This window comes from Branchiostoma belcheri, unplaced genomic scaffold (assembly GCF_001625305.1).
Source record: "Branchiostoma belcheri isolate BF01 breed outbred unplaced genomic scaffold, Haploidv18h27 scaffold121, whole genome shotgun sequence".
NCBI classification, from domain to species: domain Eukaryota; kingdom Metazoa; phylum Chordata; class Leptocardii; order Amphioxiformes; family Branchiostomatidae; genus Branchiostoma; species Branchiostoma belcheri.
In genome coordinates, this window is record NW_017802614.1 from 449,786 (window position 1) to 468,965 (window position 19,180).

Sequence of the window (19,180 nt, forward strand, 5' to 3'; positions counted from 1 at the left end):
AAATAAAAAAAAAAGTGAATCCCTACCTACCGACCCTAATTTTTTCTGGACTGTAATAGGAAACACAACATTTATTTTGTTAGGCCTTATCATGATTTATTTTATGATTTCATCATTTGCTGAGGAAACCTGAACCAGTTAAGCTACATAAGGTTGAAGCTTGTCTTCTAACAGTAAAGTCATTCTTCTGAATGATTCCGAGCCCAGTGTCAGCATCCAGCTGAGGTATCATATTCACAGACTATACTATAGTTGAGACATGGCTTCTCATTCTTTTTGACTTGGAGAACAGACAAATCCAATCAGTGGTAAACTAAACACAATCCCATTGCAATCAGTCAACAGGGTTTGATACTGATAATCAATTATGGATGCTTACAGTTACACAAGTCCCAATAAAAATACATGTAGGGAGGGGGGAGTACTTGCGCATAGCTTGGTGAGACGTAGCTTGAGAAGGTCAATAGCAAGAGAGATAATGATCAATGTCACTGGCAACTAGTCTGGAATGTCGATGAGCAGACGTGAGGACTTTTTGGGATGCCGAGTTATTTTCACACCCTGTGCACTTGCTGTGTGTTATCAGGAACTACACCATCACGCTGACATGACGTCATGGCAGCCCACTGTAGCAATGTGTGCGATGTCAGGCACCAGGAATTTTCACATGTGTCCCTCATCATTTTCTAGTCTGCCAATGTGATTAGTGATTACACCACTACACATGATCCATCCACTTGCCTGTGTCCCCTTAGTGGAAACCCTTACTAGTAGTGTCTCCGATGGGTCAGCATTTGAACAATTCAGAGTCTAGCAATTTTGGGAAAAATACTTTGTAAACTTTTCAGATGCATTTGCAGTACTTAATCATTGTGATCACATACAAATTATTGCGAGCAGTAGTATTATACAATGTATAATATTTGCTTCCTTTTTTTGTGAGCCGCTGTGCTAGTTTCTGAACTAGTTGCCATGCTCACTATTACGTTGTGAGAGGATATTGAACCTATAGTTAATTAAACAACTACCTGGCAGTAGGAATCCAGCTGAAAGTATGATTTTTTTGATGTTACAATCCTCAATATCAGGAGAATGTTGTAATTTCATGCTCACATGTATGTTATTGTTAATGGAATGTTGATTAGCAACATAGCTTTAGGCTAGGAGTCCTGAGTCCTAGTGCTCACTGGGCAACCTGGCCTAATAAAGTATGATACTTTGAAATTATCAAAAAGATAACTTACCCCCCTTACACTTGAATAATGTGAAAAACTGGAAAATTAGGCTTTTTCAAAAGCACCTATATGGAATTTTGCATCACCCTAACAACGGCAATACTGTTCATGAAAATGGATAGAAAATGGCTCCCACGGGCTTTGATACTGGATAATTTACATAAAACAGCAATAATCAATCTTCAAACCTACCAAAACTCCTCACGTAAGGCTTTGATTATGTACCGTTACCGTTCTGGGAATTATCAAATGAACAGGCAGACATGCCTGCGTACTATGATCCATGGCTGGTGCGACACTTAGTGGTTGGGTCGTCATATTGCACCAGATTTGCTCGGACACGTCAATGTTTTGAGCACCGTGTCGACAGAGATTAAGACGTTACCATGTGCTTTGTAAAATCCAGAAATAATTCTATGACAGGACGTGACTCATAGAGCACGGTCCCAGCTTTGCAACGGATAAATTTTCTCATGATAGATTCGCGCCAAAGCTGCACTGCGTTTTGGTGTAGTATCTACTATGAAAATTAGATAGATTTTAAACAGATAACTTCCAGAGGTAACTCCTAGCCCTATAAAAGCATTATTAGCCACGAGGTAAGGAAGAAAAAGCCCCAAAAACTTACCAATTTCGCCAATTTCGTCGTTCCACCGATTCTCCAGTTCAAACTGACATTCCCTTGTACGCACGCGCAGCCGGGAGGTCAACGGTCACCGTTGCAAAATGGTGATGCCCTCTAGCGGCGTATAGATGAAACGCACCAAATTTCGGAGAACAGGTGACTTGTGAGTTGCTGTAAAAATAGTAGAAACTGACCAAAGGAGTCAGCCAGCCATAGAATTACGATTTTCAACCGGCAGACATATCTGTACTCCAAAGACTGGCCTTTCCTCCTGATAAAGTATTCCACCTTTTTTTGGACAAATTCTACAATTTTTTTTCTAACGTTACAGACCGCCAAGAAGCCTAAAAGGTCTGGTGGAGATTATCGATGGATTACGATCTTCTTTAAGTTCGTACAGAACAATTTATATGATGGGTTCGTGTTCGTGTCAAATTTACGACAAATAACCATCTTTTACACCGATTAGAATGGCAGTTAACTTATAACATGTCTGAAAATTAAAGATAAACTCTGTCTAGGAGCTCCCTGACCTCCCTACTCGTCCGATTGAGCAGGTATGTCGGTTGCTTTCTCATCCTTTAGAATCCTCCAGCAAATTATTTTGCCTGTTGAAACTATGAGTAAGATACGAATTAGTGTTCTCATTTTCAACAATATGCATATGTAAAAGAACAAATACCGGTTGAAGGAGATGCGTTTGCAATACTTGCGTTTGCAGTATGATAGGTGTCGCTATGAGACCATCAGACATAGTATGGTAGGCACTTGGGTGTGGTATGCTTTGTATGAACGGTATCTGCTAGATTTTGCGACCTTCACAGAAGACGATTACACGTTTTCTGCCATAAGTAAATCCTTGGTCCAACAAAAGTTTGCACTATAATCTGCTTAAAGATAACGAAATCACCAAATAATATTTCTCATTTTCTTGTTGGGACTTTCTTTTAACTTAGTCGCAAAGTAAAGAGGATGCATGAAGTCTGCCATCTCTGAATGTCTTTGTTGTTAGTTCAGGCCTTCCAATATTACATTTTTTTCTACATACATACATACATACATACATACATACATACATACATACATACATACATACATACATACATACATACATACATACATACATTACAATGGTCATTATCATAGATGACAGGATGAGTCAATTGGCACTAAAACTATTAGTATTAGCTGAAGCTAAAGAAGAAGAAAAACAAAGCATTTCTACTATTACAGTAAAGCACAGCTTTATTGCTGTAAAGACAACACAAAACGTACATAATCTATACATCCAGAGACACACTAGAACAGGATGTGGAATTGAGGCAGGATGTGCCTAAAAACAAGTCTATACTGACTTTCCTGTTTCAGAAACCTAGTACATGTGTAGCAAAACACTTCTGCCTGTTGGCTTCAGTCTCCTAAGTGTTTCAGAAAATGTGCTCTAGAAGAACATTAACATAATAGCCTCTTTTTGACACACATCATATTTACAAGACGTATCTTAACCTGCAACAGGTTACAAATAGGAGGAAAAGGCACTAAAATTAGTTAGCAGCATTCAGATCATACCGTTGGGCAATGTAGTACATTCCACATCTTGCACCCAAACCATATGCAATGTTATGGCTTAATCTAACATTACGTGTACATTTCTGTGAAGAGTTTCTTTTAAGAGTAAAAAGGAGTAATAGCAGGAAATTATTGCAATTGTACAAGCTTCTACCATGGTCTGTTCTAGAGTGGTGCTAAGGCAGCATTTATAACGTCCTGACAGAATGTAAGAGATAGTATAAACTCAAAATTTACAATACTTAATTGTATAAAATAGTCTCTCTCTTCTTTGACAATTGAAATTATACACACATATCAGTATCAAAATATGTACCAGGAACCATATATATGGCTATACATTCAGAAGGAAAACATGTTAGCCATAGAATGCAATGCTAAGATAGTAAAAAGGCTATGTACAAATCAGAGGCATTGCTATGAAAAGAGTTTATGCACTTGCACAAGTCAAAAGATAAGCATTAAAACATTGCTGGCATAAAAGAGTGGGACATACAGCTTAAGTACAGGTGTTATCCTGATAAAAATCACTCCAAATCTATGGCTAGAATTGTACAATGTGGTTTCCAACCTCACAAAGATACTTATTTTTATATTGTAAAATAACATCATATGGGTAAAATGATGTAAAATGGCCCCTGAACACATCTCTCTTGCTGCTTCAGCTTTGACTTAATTTTGTTCTGTTTGGCACATGTAATTACTTGATAGATCTACATCTGGCCTTGGAGTAACCAACCTTGCAACACTGGTGTATATATATGGAACAAACACACATATCAATATTTTTCATTATAGTTCTTCCTCACACCATATAGTGAGTGAAATTCTAGTCTCACATTGTCAAACTCATTTTCACATTTTATTCTTTGAGAAGTAACACCTTGGACGGAGGGGCCTCTCATTTTTGAGGACATTTCACTGGCTACAATTTCACTGGAAAGCAGTCTTTTTGGGCCTTGAACTTGAGGTCTGGGCCTGTGTCAGCTCAGGACAACAGCATGGTTTTCTCTCATCTCAAGTTGCTGAAACAAGTGAAATGAAAGAATATTTAACTTCACAAACAGCAAAGATGCATAATATGTAGTTTCTTTTTGATACTAGTACCATCTACAAGTAAAGAAAAGTTTTATTTTACATTTTGCTAGGTCTATTATCCTAGCACTCTCTGGAGAGATGTCTGCTCTTTTGTACATACAGAAGACATAACATCAAAGAAGCACATTATGAAGTAAGAAAAAACAAATAGATACATCTCTCACAGCTTACCTTATTCTTAAGTTGTTTGTTGCTCCTCGTATTCTCTGAGATCTTGTAGATCTGTAAATAAACAGATCACATTAAAGAAGTGATAATACTTCAAGGATTCTAGGAAAGGTTGAGATCATATGAGATGTCAGACATCAACTCACCATCAACAGGCTCCTTTGTCTGAACAGACATATATCCACAGACAGCATGCAAACAAACAGAATCAAGCATAATCAAGCAATACTGGCAAGGCATGCAGCATAGCGCAGGTAGCATGCTACATGTATCTATCAACACATCCACAAGGCAAGCAACATAGGAATGCAGAGTCTTGGTGCAGAGATGGAAAAAAAATCTTTAAGTTTAAAAGGTTGCAGCACAAATTGGATACATACCTGAGGAACCCCACCTCCCCTCCCTGTCGATTCGGAGTGCCTCCCCCAGGCGAATCCTTCTCTCTCCCTCCTACTGCTGGGACCAGTTCTGGCCGGTGTGCCACCGGTGCAGGACCAGACACCACTGACAGGTTGACGGAGGCCTGGCTGGGGCTGACCTCATGAGGTTGGGGAAGGTGTACAGGCCTCCCGAGGAGCCTGATGAGTGGTAGCCAGTGCTCGGGGGCGTCGTCCCCAGGGACTGGGAGTTGTAGGGCACCAAGGACGCACCCAGCTTTAACCTGCTGGCTGAAGTACCACCTGCAATCAGACACATCAAGACAGGTGAAAACAGGTGTCAATCAATAACAAATGGATTAGATGTGCTCACTGCAATTTGCTTCTGACACATCTTGCCAAACCTGGACATGCCAGTGAAAGTGTTCACATCATGACAAGCCATCCTATTAAATGACAAAAAACATGATGGTCATTGTCTTTCTCAACTACATGTACAGCAACCAGTGAACAATGAGTTTCCATTAATCTAGCATTCTCTGAAACAACTTTGTTATGTTCTATCAACATTTTGAAAAGTTGCTAGTGGTACCCACCTTCTCTCTGCCCTGTGGCACTGACAATTCTCCTCCCACTGGAAACACTAACAGCACTGTCACTGCTGCTCCACTTCTGCCCCCCTGTGTTCACTGCCCTCATGGCAAGTGTTGTCCGAGGGGCCATGCTGGTAGCCGTGGTACTTTCTGACTCCATCAGACTTGATATGTGCTTCCATTCATGTTCAGGTACAACAGTTGTCGTGACAGAGTTTCTGCTGGCATAGTAACCTTTCCTGGGGACTATCGAGTCCTAGCTAGCAGGGACGTGGACTGTGAGGGGGGAATATTGCTGTGGACCCCACTGTTCACGACTTGCCCCAGCGTCCTGCCTCCGGCTGCTCTGGTTTGTGGCCACTGGCTGAGCGTCATGGTGCCGTTCATGGTGGTGGTTCCCCGCACAGTGGAGGGCATGCCGGGCTGAACCGGTCCAGACTGACTCTGATTGTCTGTGACAGGTTTGCCTTACTGAGGTCCCCTCCTGACACACCCTGCGCTTCATGGTTCAGCCGATGGTCCAAAGAGTCCGCCTGAAAACAGTCCCAAAAAGAACATATAAAAAAGAAGCCACCAATCTCTGTACCTCTTCAATGACAGAAGTTGTACTGCTATTTTTAGATGCAAAATACTGGCTTGATCATGACTGTCTTTTGAAGCCCATCAGGGTTTATCATGTCTTACACCATTACTCATACTGTTTATTTGGGCAGTTCTGATACAGTAAGATGCATAGTCTGTCCTGTTTCTACCTATGGCTCAGTTATCACAACATGTCCTGCTCCTGTACCTACATTTGCATATGTACCTGACTATCAGATTGCTGCACAGACTGGGAGGAAGCTGTCCTACTCTGATTCTGTGACTTTCGACCTAAGACACTGGGGCACCTGGACCCTGTCTGTGGCGTCATCTCTGCCTTCTTTACAACACACAGCTTGTTTATGTCCTGTTCTAGGCAATGTCTACCCTGCTGCCGGTCCATGGCTGACTTGACTACTGACTCCACACACGCGTCCACAGCAGGGTTTGACCCAAACTGACTCTTCAGGCAGGATTGCTTAATGACGTCCTGCAGAAATCTAGCTACGGCAAAACCAGCTCCTTTTTGGTTCTGTGCAGGGAAAACCACAACATTCTGTCAACATAAAAGTAGACCTACCTACACTTCTGTTCCATTCTACCTTCCTGTCAAAATGAATGATACTAATTTGATCTTTTTACTTCTGAGTCAGCTATAATGTTTTCAACAGCAGGTGTAGCTACTCTAAAGATGAGTCATGGGGATAGGGCTGTGACCAAAAAGCCATTCTCTAAAAACCAAACCATCTTCAGCTTTGGTTTGTCTTACCTTACTTACATTATACTGCCTCTCCGCTGCAGTCTTCAGGTACCCCGTGGTGCCGGGTGTACAGTGCAGGAGTCTGTACACGTGCTCCACCACGCCCAGCCCGCGCACCAGGTTGTCTCGCTGCAGCATCCCGCTGATCCGCTCCAGCTCCTCCTCCTCCGTGATGTCCAGCGGCACCCGCGTGTCCAGCGGCTCGGGCTCTTTAGCCAGGTTCTTCTGCAGTACCACCTGAGGAAGGTAGGGGGAGAGAGGGAAGGGTCATGATGAGCTGAGACTACATGACAAAAATTCAGCTTATTGCAACCACAACAAGAGCTCTTGTGCAACAAATTTGGATGGTACATTATGTATTATTACATGACAACACAGATGATCAGCCTGAGCTATGATCTGCTGAATAAAGTACATACATTGTATTGGCTTGTTTGTACTCATAAATTGATCTTATCATACATGTAAGCAGCGTCTTTGTTTGCATTGGTAACTTTGCACCTATATGATGCTTGATTCCAACATGATTGTTGTTATGCAAAAGTCTTCTTTGAATAAAACAACCTTTCAGTATGTTTGATTATAATTTAGTTCTGTATTTTGTGACATTTTCTTATCATCAACCATGTCATTCTAAGAATTGACTTATGATTCTAAATGTGATCTGAATGTGGAATTTACATGCTATCAATTATTTCATGCAATGTTAAGATTGGATCTTTTTACATGGACTACATGTACTTCGCAATCATCATGTTAGGACTATTCTGGGGGACAGGCAGGGAGATTCTTAGAAATTGGCTGGGATGGAGAGAACCATTTAGAAAATTTTATTTTCTGACAGCTCCATGAACACTTCCATGGAATAATCCTTATAATTAGGTGAGCATAATTCATTTTTTTATTTCAGATTAGAATTCAATTATAACCCCTTGAGAACAGCATGCAGGTAGAAAGCTGAAATCACCAAGCTTCCAGTTAGTTTGGGACATGCATGGAGGGGGGGGGGGAAGAGGGAGGAACCTAGACATACTACTGCATGAACAGGCTGTGGCTCCTGCATCTGTGCTTCCAACTGTGGTTCCTCTGGGTCTGCTGATGGTTTGGGCTTGGTGTTGTCCTTCAAGAGCGTTTTGAGATAAACCTAAAGAACAGTTTGTCACATCTTTCAAGATAGGATAGAAATTCTAAGAGAACAGTTTCCTAAATATGAAGCTGTGTCACTGTGCAATTCTAACTCACTATTGTCATGTACCTGTACATGTTGATTTCCACTGAATACACTTTGGTGAACAAGCATCTTGCTGCTACTATGACCCCAACAGTGGCAAGATGCACATTCATCAATGCAATGAGAACAGTTCCATCACATCCATTATATACTGGAACTATAGCCGGATGGGATTGACCAATCAGAAGCCCCCATTTGGTATGGATTCTGAGGCTGTAATCTCATCAGCTGATGTTGTAGGCCCAAGTTATAACAACCATATATTATGCTCACCTGTTCTCTATGTGTCAATTTCCTGGTCAAAGGTCTCCTGATGACCTGTTTCTTTTTTACTTCGTTCTTTGGGCTCTCTGGTCTCATTCCATCTGGTCCCTTCTTCTCCTCTGGCTTTTTGCTGGGCTTTTTCAGCAGAGCATCCATCTTTTCTTGTTTCTGTCGGATTTCTTCTCTTTGTTGCCTGTGGATTTTTAAAATCAAATAACAGGATTCAATTACTTACACTGTGTTTATCATCTGTGTGTTTTGGGGAGACATGTTATTGCTCTAGAGCACAAATGACAGAAAAAAGACTTGATCACATGATAGAACACTTTGATATCAAGTACATGTATGCAAAATTGCTTTGATGGCCCTTTGACAGGAAGAAACGCTCACATAGTTCACACTTGCCTGAGAAGCCGTACACAAGGATGTCCGCTTGTAGGCAAGAACATAAAGCATTTCATAAAGACATGTACAAAAACACACACAAACAGTACACATCTACAGCCAGCTGCAAGCAATTAACGGCTTATGAGAAGGCTGATGGCAATAACAATTATTGCATTTGCAAAGTTTTATCTATCCTATTTTATCTTAGTTTATTTCATTATTTTGGCTACAAAATTACACTGATGGGTAAACTTTCTTTGGGCAATAAAAACATGCCAGATTTTCCAACAATGATCCTTGACTGTTAATTAAGAACAGTGCAGACATGTATTTTACCTCGCTGCCTCTTGCCTGGCCCTGGAAGCTGATGTCTCCTGGAAAAGTGACCCGCTGTGCTCAAAAAACTTCTCGTATTTCTCCATGTTGTTACAGGGATAGATCCTCCTGAAGCCGTTCAGGTGGCTGTCCTCGTATCTCTGGATCTGGTCCTGGATTATAGCCCTGGTCTCAGGGGACTCCTCAACCCTGGAATAAAGCACCAGTATGTGACCTTAAAGCAGTGACAATTTCTGTTAAAAATATCTATTTCCTGCAGGTCTTTTGGAGAGTGACCTCTGCAATCTCAAGATGCAAATAAGAAAGACTGTAAGTTACATTCTCGGCATATATGTACCTCTGAAAATAACAAGTTAGGACTGTTGGTATACACAAGCTCTTACCTTCCTCTGCCCTTCTTCAGCAGCCTTTCCTTGACGCGCCGGCGGTCCTCCTCTATGCATCTCCTCCTGTCGAAGGCTGTGAGGTTCAGCATGTTCAGGGTGTCATACAGGAGGGCCTCCTTAATCTCCTTGTCTAGAGGAGCATCGGTGTGGAAGCTGGGAGAGTGGTTCACCTGCAAAACAAGGAAGGATTATTTGATGACATGTACATGTATGTTCATGTTGGACAACAATGTGGCTTAGTCACAAGACGCAAAAGACAGTACAATAACTACAAAACATCATGAAACAGACAAGTTAAAAGAGCTTAAATTCTGTGACAGCATTTCTATCTTGATTTATAAGTGAAATGTCTGAATATACGGACATTTAAGAGCAAGCAAACCTAGCTTACCTCGAGAAGCCATGGTTTCAGTTTCCTGTCCAGAATGATATCAAAGCCCAGGATCTCGAAGCAGGCAGACCCCTTGATGTGGTTGGGGAAGCAGGTGCGATAGTTGTGCTTCAGGATGGGGTGTGCCGAGATGAGCGTCTTGATGATGACATCATCGATGTCGTCCCACATCTTCTGCACGTCGTAGCAGTGCTCCTCCAGCCACTCGTTGATGGTGGTGATCCTCCGTTTGCTGCCGCACTCGTCATCCCGGATGAAGTCATCGCTGTGCTTGTTTATTGCGTAGTTTGTCAGATGCATGCAAACTTGGTCCTGGAGAGGAGCGTGCGAAAGGTTAGAAATTAGCTTCATCCAACAGGCAAACGTTGCCGACTTTAGATCACATTTCCAAGATAGCTGCATCAAAAATTAACTCTGGGCAGAAATCCAGAAAGTCAAGGAGTCTGAGGAAATTTCAAGTACAATGAAGATAGGTGTAAATCACTTCATCACCACACTGTTGCAGACATATACTTGATTGTACAGTTACGGTAGTTCTTCTATAAATCCACAATGCTTACTAGGTCATCACAAATTACACATTGTATTGTCAGCATATACTTAGAATCTCTATTGCATCTGATTCTGAAAGAAATATTTGTTGACACATCTATACATTTTTAAGAAAGAAACAACTCACCAGGTTATGGTTGCTAGGTTCTGTGTAGGTTTTTGTAGCGAATCTTCCCAGCCCATCACGGAACACATAGACTCTGAGGGGGTCACACGACGTGACTAAAACGTAGATCCTCAGGTCAAACTTGAAGCTGTCGATGAGGAAAGGCTGCCGAGGAAATAATCAAAATGCAATAAATTAGACAACATGGCAATCTAGATTATGGAACAACCATAATAATTCTAGAATGAGATATATGTATGAGATCTCATAATTACTGCAAATGATACCCTTTATCATCCTTATAACTCTTGACATAAAGTACACCCAGACTGACAGTTTTTATTCCCTGTGGTACTGACCTTGCTGATGTAGACTTGACAGGTCATGTGATCGCCAGGCTTGATGTCCTTGGCGTTCTTGGACAGGAAGATGCCACGCCCCTGGCAGCCTGAATCTGGCTTGCAGATAAACGTCTTGTTTTTCTTCTGTCGGCAGTAGGCTTGGAAGTCTCCATAGCTGGGAGGTAAAAGAAAGTTCACCATGTGGTAAAGACATTAGCAGAAGCCAAAAACACTTGAGCTTGGCAAAATCATAAATGTTTGGTAATAATAATTCTTGTAGCAGTCAGAACCCAAAATGTATCACAAAATCATTTTAAAGACCTGCATAGAAAATGGAAAGTTTGAGTACATTTCCAAAGCTATATAACAATGTCAACACTTAATTGCATCATTCGATCCTTAAATGACATCTGCAATGGTGTTGTCTAAATGGAAGAACCTACAAAAGCAGTCAAGAAACATAAGAAATGACATTATTGTAATTTCTCACACATTTCCCTCATTAGAAAGGTGAAATACAAAATATCATGTAGTAAGTAAGACCTACTCTGCAGGCATACACCAAGACTTGGGGAAGACGCTGTACTCCTTGGGGAACAGCTTGTACAGTCTGTTCATGTTCCTAGCCAGCAGATCTTTCCTGCAGATCTCACTCATGCCTGGAAAGTGGTTTATTTTCTGAAAAGCAAAAGTTGAAGTGGTTACAACTCACACGTAGGCCTAGAAAGATGTGACAGAGGGTTTTATTTTTGCTTGTGCTTTTAAGAACCTGATTTGAGCTAATTGTAGATTGTTGGCATCAAACTTGCAAACCAGTGGACTTCAACAACATACATTGTGTAGCATGGTCTGAGAGTGATCGGAGCATGATGATTCATGATTTTGTAGCTCACCTGGAATCTCTTCATCTCCATGACTCTTTCCAGTGATACAGAGTAGTCTGTCCAGTACAGCGACCAGTCCTCATCCTCTCCAACCTCCCGTATCCCAAACCGCCTGGCCACTCTTCTTACTGCACAATGGATAATGAAAATCGTTTGTTTGCACATGCAACATAATATAAAGTCTGCACTGAATCATATACTACCTAAAAACATTCAGTCTACTACGTATAACAGTTAACTACTGTACGTATTAATAATAATAAGCAAGCTTCCAATGTCTAAAGCGAGAGAAACCATGTACTTACCACTTTCATATTTACAGTTGACAGTGCTTATGCCGATCCACCTGAAGGTAGAAAATACAAAATCAAATAAACAAACAAGCAAACGTATGCTGCAATCAATGTTTGTTTGATGTTATGAATACTAATCCAAATACAAAACTATTACTAGTATTCTGATTCAGATTCTATTCCGAACTGAGTTGCCAGGCCAACATACAAATGTACATTTGTACATGGAGGCAGGCTGGGATTTGACTGGATTTTTTTTTACCTGTAGTTTTTTTTTTGCAATTTGTACATTGTGTTTGGGTATTTTAATACCTCAATGTATTTTGAATCTTACTAGCACTGAAAACAATGGGGGGAAATGTTCCAAATTTGCAATATAATATTTTACAACAGCTGGAGGGTTTTTGATCATATAATATATATTTGAATTATTATCTAAATTCTGACCAGGTAACTTTATACAGATGCTGGTAAATTGAAAGAATCCCTGTATCACATTGCAAACTTCGTAATCCATTTTTTCTTCCTGTTTAATTTCTAAATTTATGTTGAGCCATGGCCAGGCAGGTGCTGGTTGAGTCACCAGGCAAACATGTTTAACCATAAATATTGAGGTGTACATGACACAAGATCAGGTAACACCTATTGTTGCTGCCTACCTACACATGTAACCTAAGATTTTCACTCTAGACTGAGGACAATAAAGAGAACCTACGCTTACCCCTGACCTGCGTGCTTAACCTATAACCTTGTAGCTATACTGTCAGGGTCAGTGAGATTATGTTACTTCCTGTCTGTACTGGATCAAAACATAGGAGGCCTTACTGAACTGAACATATTGAACTGAATTTTGCTTTTATTAAAAAGCAAAAACATAAAAATTCTATCAGCTGCTCACAACCTGCAGCCAAAAACATCTTGGTTCAAAGTTTTTATTTCCAAATTGACATCATTTCAAGTTCAAGATGAAAAGAAATTCAATTGAGAATTTAGACATAATTAGTTGCTGATTCTGGAATTTCTCAACAAAACTGCTAGTGCCTTGCCTACATACATGTATTACCAAAGTAACCAATGATATAATATAAGGGGAAAACTTACCTTTTCTTCTTTTTCTTCTTCTTTTTGACTATGATTGGTTGGATTTCTACTTTTTCTTCCACTTCATCTGCACCGGCTAGCCCCTCCTTCTCCTTCCCCCTCCTCTTCCTCCCCATCTCCCTCACCCTCGGCCTCCCCAGCATCCTCTAACTCCCCATACCCTTCTCCATCCACTTCTTCATCCTGCAGAGCAACAGTGTATGGTGTAACTATAAATATATACACTAATTTAGTAAAGCTTACATTCAAGAAAAGCTCAATATTCTGGCTCTCAGAAAAATGGACAAGCAATGATTAAGAATTCTATTTGATAAGCTTTTTGCAGTCTTGAGTGAGACACCCACCAAAATGCACACAAAGGCAAATGCTTTAGGGGTTCACCAGGTGATAACACCATTATACATGTAGTATCATAATGTTGCAACAGTGACTCAAACAACAAGGAAGTCTTCCAAACTTTGTTACAATCACAGCTATTTTCAGCATCATGGATTTCACTGACAGTGTAAAAATTTATGTCATCATGCCATGGCGTGGAACGTAGTAAAGAACTGTGACTATACCTGGTCTTGATCTTCATCATCATCGTCGTCGTCATCATCATCATCGACTATTCTCCCCCTGATCACCCCATCATCATCCACATGGAGTCCTGGTTTGTCATTCAGACTCAGCCTGGAGATGCTGGAGATGGTGCCTCTGGGAATGATGTCATCTTGCACGACGTCATCGTCCTCATCACTGTCACTGTCATTGTTATTATTGTCACTGTCATTATAGTTCTCATCATCTGAGTCCGAGTCTTCCTTCTTGTCGTCATTCTCATCAGCATCACTCACATCATGATCATCGTCAATATCATCAGGCTTCTTCACCATCTTAAAACCTGGAAACACAGTATGGAGGACTCAGTCAGTCTTTGTTTGCTAACTTACAACCATGTACATAAAACTCCAAACATTATATGACTTTGTTTTGATGTTGTTTATCATTTGTTCATTATCACTTGCATACTGAAATAGGCAAAGCTTTATGCAACGTTTACAACATTAATACAGTAACTATATTCAAGTTTTGGTAGCTTTGTTACTAAAGCAGTTCAATAACTAATATTCTTAAATAGTTTAACCGGGTTAGTTAATCACTGGCTATTAACTAACAGCAAATACAATGCACAGTGGTGGTGGTGGGTGGGCGATTGACTAGCGGGATGTACAATGATAAACCAATAGTCATCATAGTACACTGGAGACACTGGTACTAGTAGTAAGAGTTTGTTTACAACATCAAGGACAATCACATAATGGAAAGGGACAAATAAGGAATTATGATGGATTGTTGAAATGACAAAGGGTTGTGACAGGACACTACACATTACATATCACAGGCAGAATGACAGCAATTTAACTTTCAAGATTCCAAAACCATCAAGCTTTAAGTTGGTCATTTAATGCACTCCATATCCTTCTCTTGCTAAAAGGTACAGCCTTTTGGCACCAAATGTGCAGTGGTACAAGGAAAAGGGAGTTTTGAAGTCATCAGGTGAGGTCTGTGCTGACTTACTTGGGTTGATAGTTGGAAGTACTATTTTCTCCTTAGTTTGGCCAGTGACATGGAAGTTTCTACTCGCACAAACAGGGCACTGGGGCTTGGTAGCTGGAAGAGGACACAAGGGGACAAATGGCACAACCATGTCGATGAAAGGTTTGAGACACGACGATGATTCAGAAGTAAACCAGCAACATATAGAACAAAAAGAGAAAATGCGTGTTGCATGCATGACACAGAAGTGTGAAAGTTTGAAACCAACAAAGAACGCAAATGGATAGAAAAAGATAAGCTTAAGGAAGCACGACATCATTATATTCTAACACATCAGATTCAACAAAACTCAAAGACCTACATGTAGAGATCCAAGGACTTACATGTACAAGGACTTGCATGGTATGTAGTGTATAATTAACAGTCAACAATTGTCTATTTGTTTCTCTCACTCACAGTTTTCTAAAATGAATATCTCACAAAACAAAAGTGACTCTTGCCTAGAACACCTGCATGTATATGTAACAGTTGGGTTACCATAGTCCCACGGTTTAGTATTCCAAGAAGCACCACTTAGGAAAACTCAAACCAGGTCTTAAGGAAAACACCTGGCTTCTCAGCAAGCACTTGAAGCTATGCAAAAGCACACACACCAATGGCAATGAGACTTCCCCAAGGCAGAGGGATTATGTAGAAACTACCAAATTTGTCTTAAGATGCTTAAAACTAGTTACAAGGTTTCTGGTACACACTAAAAAAATTAACTAAGCTGCTCTTTCCCAAAGTCCTGGTGCAGTCCTCTGAAACCTACATGAAGCTAGTGTGCCATGAATAATCAAATGTTTTCGAGCGTTCAGCTTTGAGTATACAATCCCCATGTACATGTACATGTATGTATACACGAAAATGTGAATTGATGAAATCTAGCTGCTATGCCGATTTGCTTACCTCTAAACTGTTACCTGTAATCAGAATAGAAACAGGACATGACCAGAGGTACCTGTTTTGTCAGGCTGCAGTGGGGGGAGGTAAAATGGACGACCCATGATCTGCCGCAGCTCCTCCTCATAATGCATCTTCCCCTTTGACAGTGAGGTTCACCATGGATACAGCCTACCTGCTACGTACAGGCCTGGGTAGGACAAGCCTGCGATGCTAACTAGTCATACAGGCACTCGTAGAGTCGTAGGTCTTGGGTGCCAATGTCCAATAACAAACAGTCAGGCTGAGTATACTCTGGATGCAGAGAGTATCCCGTAACCATCAACAATACTAGTCCTGGATGGAAGAAGTCCGGACACAAATCCAGTGCAGCAGGTGGTACGCAGCACAACGCTAAGGAACCCTAGCCTGGGCCTGTTGGTCAAACACTGCAGCATCTATTGCACAGGCAACTTCAAATTCACCATGACTGCAGCAACTCACGTACAGTCTCTAGATGTACAATGTACTCGCAGTACATGTAGTACTAGTAGGTAAGCCAAGGCGATGTTGATCAGCCAACTCAACAGGGCCTTCTGCAAGGAACGCTAGGTCTGGGGAAAGTGCTGCTGCTCTTTCAGAAACAGGACGAGCAAGAAAGGGAAAATAAAAAGACTGGCATGTTTTGGAAACATAGCAAGTTGAGCAAACACCGAAGCGATAAATATCCCCCACATATCTCACAAACAGTAACCATTCAGGGTCCTTCAGGGCACTGTGACGGTGAATCAAACTGGGCACTTCCCCTGTTAAATTTCCCTTAGAGTGTTCCCATTCATTTTCAAAGGTATGTGTGTAAAGTATGCAATTTAGGATCAGTTCAGGTCCAAATCTAGTTAGCTTTTTCACAAGGACTGCCTGTTCGCTGTAAGCTGATCAGTTCTGCGGAGTATCGGATTCGATGTTACCAAGCACCACGTCTCCCACAACATAGGTTCATGTTTCATCACAAGCTGTTGTGGAAATCCTACTCATGGGCACTTCATTGCACTTTAACTCCACTCATAATGAGTCATATCATGATTATGATGGGTTGAACATAGGAGCATCTTAACTGTAACAATGGAAATGATCAATATGTGCTCTGATGAGAAATATTACATAAAACCTGAGCAAACAATTTGCGACAGTAATAATATTATTGTAGCAACCGATACAATAGGATTTGTAAAGGATTTAGTGTATCCAATCCTGGGTTTTAAAGAATGACCAGCAAAGACCTTTTTGTTTTGCTACCAAATATCAGGTGAAGTATACTGTAGACTAAGTGGCAGATCTGTTATATACCCAAACTACTTCTACCATTACCTTTGTCAACAATTATTATCATTATGTATAATTTTTTGTGTAACCTTAACCTACCTTACATTGCAAAAATATGAACTTCCAATTGTTATAATTTCCCACTTTGGTACCATGGACTAAGTTTCTCACTTATCATGCAAACAGTGACCCAATTTGCAAAATCTTGATCTGTTGATGTCATCTCGTTCACTCAAAGTGTACAAAGTCATCTATTAAGTATTCGAGGCCTTATCATTTCAGTATTTTAAGTGTTCCCTCGTGGATAGATTTCCCTCTGCAAAGTCTGAATTTGCATGATGCATAATTAAGGTCTACTTATAATTATTTTGATCTATACCTAACCTACCCACAAATTCATGAAGATCCATCCAATCCTTCTTTAAATCATCCTTTTCCAAAGTCAACGAGAAAGTTGTTGCAATTCCGAAAAAAGGTTGCTAAGAGGCCCAAACTTTATAATGAATACAAATAATATTATGTATTAAGGTACTTCTTCCCAAGTCCAGAGGCTATCTGCCATCCAAAAGTCATGACCATATATAGATAGCATGGTCAGAAAAAAAGATTTTAAAAATCAAAAGTTCCGCTGCAGTACCATAGAAAGTAGCTAAGGGGCCCATAGTCGAATTTGGTCCTTTGTTTCACCTATCCACATACCAAATATAATTTAGCAAAATAACAATCTACATGTAGCATGTGAACAATTGTGACAAATATTGCATACAGTATATGCATGTGTTACTTCTTATATATTACCTGTAACAACAGAAAATCAATATCTTTACCTGGCAGGCATGCCATAATGAATAGGGCTTGGCTGTTTTTAAACCTAAATCAATAATGTTCTGGCTTAGGCAGGACGTATATTGTATACTCTACAGCCTTAAGGATAAAATGGCTCAAAGTCAAGGTAAACATAGTAACTGGACTTCACACCCTGTAGTAACTAATTATCCAGTAACACAAGTTAAAGACCTTGTGACTGTTAGATCAAAAGGACCTCCTGGTTATCACCTAGTAACATGACGGGACAACAAAAGGACATGACGACATCATCGTGCTGCATACAAAACCGATTTGTGACAGCTGAAATCACGAATATGACTATACCCATTTTAGAACATGGCAAAGACATTTCAAATATTCATAAAATAAAATGTATCTAATAGATAGAGTTTGACAAGTCAGTCCAGGAAGATTTCAGCGTACAAGATGTTGGAACGGATACTCTCATAGTACTATGATGGTATGTTCTCATGTTCTTAATTAGACCAACAGTATTGTACCACAGTTTGTACAGTTTGGGTAGGTCAAAGCTACTGTTGGGTGACAGAGTAAATTTACAAGGTGCTGAGCCCAGATCTAGAGGTTTGTGCTTGAGTGGTGGTGAAAGGGGCGGTTCCCTCAGGGTGTCCACACTTGAACAGATCTCAAGTGTTCTGTTTGTCACTTCCATTGGCAGCATTTGGGTCTGGCTATTTGTATGTTTATTTACTTCCCTTTCTTGGTAAATAAAATCATGACAAGAGCATTTTTCACTGGCTTCTATCAACTTGAAATTATCATAAAAACTTGACCCTGAACAGTGTTCTAGTTTGTATAGCCGCTACAGTTATTTGGACCAACAAACTGTCTTCCAACCAAATTAAGCATTTCCAAATTGCAGGCAAAATGTCTGACAACTTATAAATGAATGCTGTTAAAGTAGGTTTTGTACAGGTCATGTGGCGGCTATTGACATTTCATAAGATCAAAGTGTCATTTTAGTAAATACTGTATACTGGAAAATCTACCAAGCAAGGCTATCCATCTGATGCAAGCCTGGAATATTTATCTTCTAAAACAAAAGTGTGATGAAACCACATCTCCAGGACTGCTACCCTGTGCCTCTCCTGACATTATTACGTGACTAGCGGCACATAGATCAAACCAGGGAACACACTGAGTCTCTTACACAAACACTTAATCAAACATTAATATCCCAGCCCAATGCACAATGGGGCTATTTGGCATCATCCAATCTTGTGTTCAATGCAGAATAATTCATCAAAGTCAGACCTTTTGTTGGTGGCT

General features: G+C 40.4%; 2 protein-coding genes across 3 annotated transcripts in view; both read right to left on the reverse strand.

The window, feature by feature from the left end:
• The window catches only part of LOC109463016 (microtubule-associated protein RP/EB family member 3-like), a 10,557-nt gene extending 8,594 nt beyond the window's left edge, over positions 1-1,963 (reverse strand). For both annotated transcript variants that reach the window (XM_019759674.1, XM_019759673.1), the window contains exon 1: positions 1,864-1,963. The gene's annotated coding sequence lies outside the window, so the exon portion shown is untranslated. The remainder of the gene's footprint in view (positions 1-1,863) is intronic.
• A 1,124-nt stretch (positions 1,964-3,087) lies between these two features.
• On the reverse strand, positions 3,088-16,344 carry LOC109463065 (probable beta-tubulin polyglutamylase). Its single transcript, XM_019759770.1, is given in 24 exon segments — positions 3,088-4,456; positions 4,700-4,749; positions 5,076-5,235; positions 5,238-5,375; positions 5,669-5,914; positions 5,917-6,117; positions 6,120-6,198; positions 6,474-6,779; positions 7,026-7,244; positions 8,512-8,695; positions 9,226-9,414; positions 9,609-9,781; positions 10,003-10,314; positions 10,682-10,825; positions 11,020-11,176; positions 11,549-11,679; positions 11,895-12,013; positions 12,191-12,231; positions 13,280-13,353; positions 13,355-13,462; positions 13,843-14,165; positions 14,843-14,935; positions 15,822-15,901; positions 15,903-16,344. Coding segments are annotated over 24 exon segments (3,594 nt in total). The 5' UTR covers positions 15,926-16,344; the 3' UTR covers positions 3,088-4,412.
• Positions 16,345-19,180: the final 2,836 nt, after the last annotated feature.